Below are 9,138 nucleotides of genomic sequence, written 5' to 3'. Positions count from 1 at the left end.
TCAAGTAGAGTGGGAAAAATGTCATACTGCATGTCAATTGTATAGGAAGATATATATAGGAAAATGTGGAGGAAGAGGACTTAAGAAAAGCATACACATGTCACCTTTCAGTGGTAAGAGAGTGGATGGCAAATCATGTCGATAGACAAATTAACGTGAACCATTTGTGGCCTAAATGTATAGGTAGGCTATAATATTTCTGTACAAGCCCAATGTCCCTACCATGTTTTCCCCTATCGGTGATGAGCACGGTCATTTGGTATGGAAGAAAAGCGCACCGCTGAGACCACTTGTTTTGTGACTAAAAACCATCAATTGTTTATTTGCTGAGATTCGTAAAATTCGATTGGACGTCGTCACTTCTGACAGCGCGGATCTGCACAAGTGATTGGTCTACTGCACGTGTGTTGGCACTCACGTGCTTCCGGTTGGTGTGAGAAAAAAAAGTGTGTGAGAGGGATAACGGGTTTTAGGAGAGTTTAGAAAGATCGCGCCGACATACATTAGAGAAAGCTAGCGACGACGCTGCTGCGCGCGATGTGTAGTCATTCGTGGTAGCGCAGGGCTATTGTGACACTTGGATCGCTTTAGTAGGCTAACATGTCGACAGTGTAGAACATTGTCACATATATCAAAAGTATTTGATATAGGCTTCCTTCATAATATAGTCAGATATCTTTTTTTGTTTGCTATTATTCGGATACGGCATTGAGCAACAAGTGGAGTTTGGCGTGGAGAGTTTGCGCTCCAGCCAAAAGTGTACCAGTTATGGAAGAGCGAATTGATCAGAACAGCCGTGATTCGACTGAGGGAGAGAGCGTGTCCCTCTCCCCGAATCTACCATCTCCTCCAATTTTGCCCCACCAGGCAGCACAGCAGGTACATAGAACGACAAACTTTTTTATTGACAATATTCTGCGGCCAGACTTCGGCTGCAAGAAGGAGCTTGGGAGTCGGGAGCGGGCGCAGACCTCCGGCAGAGAAAACGTCAACCCCTTGGTAATCAGGCCATCTCACGCGAGCAGCCTTTGCCAGGATTCCAACTGCAGTAGTGACAGTACTTCTTCTTCGTCGTCCTCGCCGTCTTCGAAACAGAGCTCGACAAAACAAGGTGAAGGGAATGGGACTACCACAACGAGATATGGAGACACCGCGTCAATAGTGGTTGTGAATGCCAGTAATGGAGGATCTCCACCCGCTAAAGAATCTACGCCGATGTTATGGCCTGCGTGGGTTTACTGCACGAGATATTCGGATCGACCATCATCTGGTATGGCGCTAGTTTCCGAATCATTTTACCACTGCAAGTCTGAAATGTGAAAGTCCGTTATTTTGGTTATGTTTGGAGTAGGCCTAGCCTGTAGGTCAATTTGAACATCGTAAACATCTCTCTCTCTCTCTGTCACCCCCCCTCTCTTTCTCTCTCGCGTCGCTTCCTTGTAAATGTATTCAGTTCGTGAGCGTCACGCACGATAGGCTAAATGAAGAAACATACCTTGAAAAAGCTAATAATAACAACACCAGCCAAAACAACAAATGATGATAGGCCTGGATTATCATAGTAGGCGAGACTAGACATATGCCTATAGTATTTGCCATAATCTCTCTAACAGTAACAGTAACAGTAACACAAACACACACACACATTTGCCACTTTGTTTTGGTGAGAGCATTTAAAAACTATATATTAATAAGACTTGGCAGAGCATGTTAGGAAGACTAACCGGGCTGCAATTTGATTCTCCTCCCTAATTTGTATTTATTCTCCTCAAACCAAAGCAATGGCGAAAACCGGTCCTCCATGTTATCACATTGTTTATGTAAAACTCATTGAAAAGTTTTGCATAGACAAGACAAACTTGATAGGAGTGGACACCGAACCGTCCACTTTAACTGTCGTCGTTTTGTTTTACTATCTTGTTTTACTTCACACCAGATACCTATACTGACTGTTAACTGTTAGGCAAGCCTTCGATGTAGGCCGTCTCCAAATCACCCAAACTGCTTAATCAAATAGTTTAGTCCATATTATCTACATAATCCAACCATTATGTCCTTCGATTCGGCCACAATAGCTGACTTTCTTTTCACCTGACGAGCATATTGTTGGGCCTATGGTGTAAATCAGGGTTTGTATAGACTGCCTTGTCAATATGTTTGAGAGTTTTTTTCCCACAGTCTTTCTGAATTTGACATGAGATTCAGAATTCAGAAAATATGTATTGATTGACTAAAGTGATTGATTGACTGATTAAGCTATACGATTTAGGCCTAGGCTATATAAATTGGGAGAAAAACACCAGGCCTATTGGTTTCGATATCTTTCGGGAATGAAATCTGGTAAAACAATGTAGTACTACGAAAATGGAATTAACCCGACAGACTATATAATTGTTTTAGCTAATCAAATAGCCTAGGTTATATTTTCGGCAAGCAAGCCCTGGTCTAACCTGTGTATGTGCTTGCTATTGTAGTCCTATTACTGTTATTGTATTAAAAAAATAGCCTATATCTGCAGGTAAACGTGACCCCATGTCGTTACATGTTAAGCTATTTTGGCTCATGTTGTTCCAAATGACAAAGATAAAGATGACGTAGGGCTACAGTCCATAACGCGGATGAAAATGTCCAATAAAAATATCCCGCCAATTAAAAATAATAAGGCTATATATAGCCTAGCCTTTGTGTTTATGATAGCAGTAGAAGCATATAGTTGAGTTTCACACAATACAGTATCAAACTGATTTAAACCGTATCCTACAATGCTCTGACTGAATTGGATTCCGCAGCTTGTTTTTGCAATATACGACCTAATTGTGTTTTTTAGCCTATAGAAATAGTTTTTTTCCCTGAAATGACAGTCTACATTTTGTTGTGTTGTCTGCGTTTTTGGAGAAGTCAATCGAATGGATGAATAGTGGGCCTTTATAGCTGTTAGGTAACACGTTTGCAGAAAGTGGGCATAAAAATATAAATGATTAATTAGCCTATATCCATGTATCTTCTTCATCGCGATATTAGCCCCGTGTATATGCTACATTATGAACCTCTCAGATGTAATCATGTGCACGCTGCATGGCTGTGGATAGAATAAGCCAAGTATCTCAATACCAGCTTGCAAAACAGTCGCCTTTACGTTCCAGTGCAATGGCGTTTTAGACAGACCTATTGCAATCTAGGTCTAAGCATAGACTAGTGAAATAGTAAATAACCAAATATGTTGCCTTAGTTTGTTTACTTTGACATTTTATGGCACAGAGTTTTTATTACACACGTTGATGGAATGAGCTCGTTAACTGACGGAGGAATAGTGGCTGAGCTGGGGCAAGGTCTACTTGTGCTAAGGAGGACTAACACCATACTGTGTGTTCTCTTGCTTGCACCGGTCTGCAGGGTAGGCCTACAGAAAAAAGGCATGCAAATCAACAATAGTCTGTTAGTAAGTATAGGCATGTAGTTTGATATTATATTGTTATTATTGGTATTACCAATAGGAAACGATGAAATTCTTAGACCACATATAGCCTAGGCCAAAACATATGCGTACAGAAATAGGCACGCAAACGAGGATAACGGTCTGTCACACCGCTAGGCCTACATTTTATTTAGTTTTTACGTTGCTTATATGTTTTTGGTTATGTATTATGTAATTGGAAGATATGTGTTACTGCATTCATGAAATTATGAATATTCAAATGGATAAATTATGTCAATACAACTGTTCATCATTCAGCCTTGTTTGCACCTTGCGCCTGGGGTAAAATGGTCGCAATGACTGCAAACACACATTTAGCCATGAACAATGTTTATTACATTGCAATACTCCATTGTTTTAGTAATGTGTAAATTCATGTTTGTTGGGCCTAGGACTAACTGATATTTACGTGTTCGTTTCACTGTTGTTTCTACATCAGGCCCAAGGACACGGAAATTGAAAAAGAAGAAAAATGAGAAAGAAGACAAGCGACCCAGAACCGCGTTTACGGCTGAACAACTGCAGAGACTTAAGTCCGAGTTTCAGGCAAATCGCTACATAACAGAACAACGGAGACAGTCACTGGCCACAGAACTGAATCTCAATGAATCCCAAATAAAAATTTGGTTTCAGAATAAGAGGGCAAAAATCAAAAAGGGCAATGGCTACAAGAACGGCCTGGCTCTCCAACTCATGGCCCAAGGACTGTACAACCATTCCACAACCACGGTCCAAGAGGAGAAGGATGATAGCGAGTAAATTCCCCCCTCGCGCAGGGCAAAATAGACGCTGAACTGAAGCAGAGTGCTTGAACTCTTTTGTGAACTGAAAACGAAAGAGGTAAATACGATTTGACTGGGACAGATGCTATTTAAAACCGATTTCTGTTTATGATACAGTATATGGACATAATTATATAAAATATGAACATTATTAAAGTTTATATATAGCCAAAACAATATGACGTTGTATATATTTAATTTCAGGTAAGGTTATGTCTGTATCAATCCCTACTTGCTGGAGATTTAAACTTTTCTTTCTCTTATGATGTTGTTGGCCATTGTTTTAGTATAAGTGTCTGACTCATAGATTTCTTTTGTGATTTCTGTCGCCCCTCTCCCCAATCTCTCACAATTCTACAGACTGCGTTTCTGAACCGACGTGCCAAGCCAAAGATTTTAATATGTTCAGAGAATATGTAGTCTGAAATAAAATAAAAATGTAGAATGTGCTACAGCTTCATTCCTCATTGAAATGCTATACACAAAGCGTAGTTTGTGAATCGATTATAACTATTAGCTTTCAAGGCCCAGGACTAACACTATGTCGTCTAAATAAAGACCGAAGAGACAATGACCAAATATGGGGTATTTTGCTGAGCTTTCGGGACAAATATACAACTTCAGTGACACAATTATTTCTTGCAATGCAAAACAAACCTACCTTTTTACATTTTGTTCTGACATCTAAGACATATTCTTCATCATAGACTACAGCGTACCTTTTTAGTGAGTTAATTCAGATAATGTTGACATGCATATATTTCCCACGAGCTATGCCATTTGCTATATAAACATTGCTTGTTTTAATAGGACAGAAGGTCCAGGCGTGCCTCTCTGTGTGCAGCCTAGCCTACCTTAAAAAGCCTACACACTCACGGAAACCATGTAACCTAAAGGCAGGCCTATATCCGTCAAGGTCACAGTGTACTCATGGAAGTTATTTTGTATTATTCGTTTATTGGGGGGGTGCGACAGTAGTAGTAGTATTACGATTAGTAGGCCTATTGTTATTGTTCTTTCTTCAATAATATTGTATTACTATGAGTACAAGCATTATCTCGGCCCTTATCATTGGGATACATTGTATGTCTACATTTCGGCTAGTGGTATAAAACATGGTGATGACGTTTCTAAATGGCAGTGGTGGAAAACAGTACCTAATTGTAATACTTAAAAAAGATGCCTTTATACAAAATGCCTTTATACAAAAGTAAATGTAATTGCTAAAATATACTTAAGTAAAAGTATAAATCATTTCAAATTCCTTATATTAAGCAAACCAGACGGCACAATTTTCCTTTTTTCTTTCATTTACGGATAGCCAGGGCCACACTCCAACACATTTACAAACGAAACATTTGTGTTTAGTGAGTCCTTCGGATCAGAGTCAGTATGGATGATCAGGGATGCTCCCTTGATAAGTAAGTGAATTTGACAATTTTCCTGTCCTGCTAAGTCCTACTTTTGGGTGTCAATGAAAATGTATGGAGTAAAAAGTACATTATTTTATTTAGGAATGGAATGTTGTGAAGTCATTGTAAAAGTAGTCAAAAATATAAATAGTAAATTAAAGTACACAGATACAACAACAAAAAACTATTTGAGTAGTATTTTAAAGTATTTTTACTTAAGTACTTTACACCACTGGTGGCTGGTGTCTTCTCCAAGAAAATGCGTGGCTCAATTCAGAAAGTCAACATCTCTGTGCAGTGCTTTAAATAGCACTTTCAGTCTCCTCATGAAATATATAAGGATAATAAAGTCGACACGCTTAGGGTATTTTAACTTGACTACATGACTACAAAAGTATTAAAAGCTTTTAGAGATAAACATACATGTAACAGAAGATTAAGTTCCACTGAAGTGAATAGTGAACACGTTGCAAGAATTCATCATATGAGTTAAAATGCTTAAGAAAAAAAATCTAAAGCTATATGCAACGGATGAGCAGGCGGACACACACACACACACACACACACACACACACACACACACACACACACACACACACACACACACACACACACACACACACACACACACACACACACACACACACACACACACACACACACACACACACACACACACACACACACACACACACACACACACACACACACACACACACACACACACTGTATTACATGATTGCATTGTATAGGATACTATCTCATAACTTGGCCTTGTTGTAAAGCTATATTATTATGGCAACCATCAAGATGACGTTCCGGCCAAAACAACATCAATTCTGCTCTTGTTAGGTCAGCGTCCCCTCCCTCACACACACACACACACACACACACACACACACACACACACACACACACACACACACACACACACACACACACACACACACACACACACACACACACACACACACACACACACACACACACACACACACACACACACACACACACACACACACACACACACACACTGTATTGTATAGGAAGGATACTGTCTCATAACTTGGCCTTATGTATATTTATTCATTTCCTGTTTATTGGGTGCTTTCTCGAGTAAGAGTTATGTTGTCCTTTTGTCTAGTTCCCTGCCCTGCCCTGCCACCGTCACCGGACATCTTAACACATGGTAGCTATTTTTACAGAATGGATCTCATTTCACTTATTAAAAACTATTCTCGGCATTTACAAGATTCGATTAAGCACGCAGGCGGTATGGAGGAACGCCAAAAGAGGCAGAAGATCTAAGAAAGGGACATTTTATTGGTCAGAAAATCATATCTTTAAAGAGCAAATTTACGGAATAAAAAAAAAATCAGAAATCAGATTCCAACTGTATTGTTGGCGCCTTTTCCGTGCACTATTAGTATTTCTGCACAAAGGGACGTATTTCTATTCAATCTAGGTGCTATATAGGCTACTCTTGCCCTACACTAGCCTACGTGATTCTTTTGGACTAGGTTCCCATTCGGCCTGTAACCTACGTTTACGTTTGATAAGCCTCCCCGTGCACCATGCGACATGACACGCGTTGTTTTCAATGCCAGTATGTTGCTCATTGGGATAGCCAATACGAGATATCGGGATAGCCCGACGAGGCAGCACCGGTCTTTGTGTCTGCGTCTCAAAGCCCATGGGCAAGCAAGCCATAGGTCAGACCGGGCAGTCAAAACAAGTCATTTCTATTTACAGCACAACCTATAGGCTACATTGGGCCAACCAGACGTTCATTTAAATTCGAGGACAGCGATACTTGTTATTTTCTTTGTCAACTTCCTATGTTAAAATGTTGAAATTTGAACTTTGTGTAATGATTATCAAATAGGTTACTGCGTTAATCAGACATACGCCAAACAAAACAAAAAAGTTAACTTTCCCAGGTTAGCACTAAAGGACACACATTCACAAAAGTATATATCAGTAGATATTTTGCAAAAAAAAATGTAATAGAACATGGTAAGAAAAAGGTTTACTAAAAAGCTTGTACAGTCCAATCCTAGACCGGAGTATGATATGGCTAAAGTAGATTTGGCACTTTATTTGACTTAACCTTTATTTAGACAGGGTTCCATTGAGACCAAGGTCTCTTTTTGAGAGAACCCAAGACCAAGCAATTACAAAATCATAGCAGGAGCGTAGGAAACACACAAAGGTAAATATATATAAAACAGCCAGATTCCTCAGTGAAGAGGTCCCCTACCAACAACCTGAATTACACGAAAGGAACCATTATAGGGTGTTCTGAAAGTGAGGGGCGAAGAAACTAAACGCCATGGGCTTCTGAAACGATAGTTGTAGAACGAACAATGCCTATATCATCTTGCAACTTTCTAGGCCAGCCTACTTCACCGACAGAAGAAGTAGGCCTAGTAGCTAAACTCACATAACACACTTTTATATGGCCTTCGTTTGAACTTGTTCACGTATTAGAGTTACCTAATAGGCTACGTAATACGACTGCTCTGGATGAGTGTCCACTTTTATCGAATATTATGGTATTGTTTTAGTTCTCCAATATACCTTCAACGTAGTTATCAATTGGTGAACACTATGCTTTGCAGGTGTGTATGGGATTTAGGTGCTTTCCTGCGTAGGCTTGCAGCATTATCTTCTTTAAAATATTCCCTGTGCGACTAAATACGCCAGGATATTGCTATTCCCTGCAAATATGTAGCCTAGCCTATAGCCTACATTTCCTTCATCTTTATACCCCGTGAAAATGGTTAATTCATTAAATCAATTTCTCTAAGTTAAATGTACATTCAACAACGAGCCTACAATGGGACCTATATCGTCTAGATAACTCATAGTTTCTCAAAATTAGGGTAGGCATATGCTATTACATGTGGAAAACCACATATTTTTGCATTACCCCAAAATAACATTATCTTACTACTTGACAACGGACGTGGTTCGTAGCATAGTGCAGGTAAGAGAAAAAAACAATGGTAAAGTTTAAATTAATAATATAATACGACATGGATAATTTGTTCGTAATTTCCTCTCCGTTCAAGATAAAACGCATCTACCTTATTGAGGGCAATTTAAAAATAAAAACAATTGATACATAAGTCCCTATTTATAAAAAATTACTTTTACTTTTTGATACTTGCTTACTCAATCAATTATTAAGGATGACTGCGTAATGCAGCAAGCCTGGCACAAGTGCAATACATTAGAAATGGTAAACTATGAACAATTGACAAAATAAACCTTGAATTTCAGGATATGGGCGGCAGGGTAGCCTAGTAGTAACCGGAAGGTTGCAAGTTCAAACCCCCGAGCTGACAAGGTACAAATCTGTCGTTCTGCCCCTGAACAGGCAGTTAACCCACTGTTCCTAGGCCGTCATTGAAAATAAGAATTTGTTCTTAACTGACTTGCCTAGTTAAATAAAGGTCAAATAAAA

At 39.4% G+C, this 9,138-nt stretch overlaps 1 protein-coding gene across 2 annotated transcripts; it reads left to right on the top strand.

Moving 5' to 3' along the window:
* Positions 1-488: 488 nt before the first annotated feature.
* Positions 489-4,706, top strand: LOC124011441 (homeobox protein engrailed-1-B-like). 2 transcript variants are annotated; one of them, XM_046324834.1, is made up of 2 exons: positions 489-1,270; positions 3,915-4,706. In XM_046324834.1, the coding sequence occupies exons 1-2, from the start codon at positions 769-771 to the stop codon at positions 4,232-4,234; spliced, it is 822 nt and encodes a 273-aa protein (XP_046180790.1). In that variant the 5' UTR covers positions 489-768; the 3' UTR covers positions 4,235-4,706. The 2 variants fall into 2 exon arrangements, with proteins under 2 accessions (XP_046180790.1, XP_046180789.1); XM_046324833.1 differs by having other exon boundaries at positions 3,903-4,706.
* Positions 4,707-9,138: the final 4,432 nt, after the last annotated feature.

The sequence above is a fragment of the Oncorhynchus gorbuscha genome, linkage group LG23, assembly GCF_021184085.1.
Source record: "Oncorhynchus gorbuscha isolate QuinsamMale2020 ecotype Even-year linkage group LG23, OgorEven_v1.0, whole genome shotgun sequence".
In the NCBI taxonomy this organism is placed as follows: Eukaryota; Metazoa; Chordata; class Actinopteri; order Salmoniformes; family Salmonidae; genus Oncorhynchus; species Oncorhynchus gorbuscha.
The sequence above is the reverse complement of the archived record's forward strand: the minus strand, read 5'-3'. Positions and strand labels throughout refer to the sequence as shown.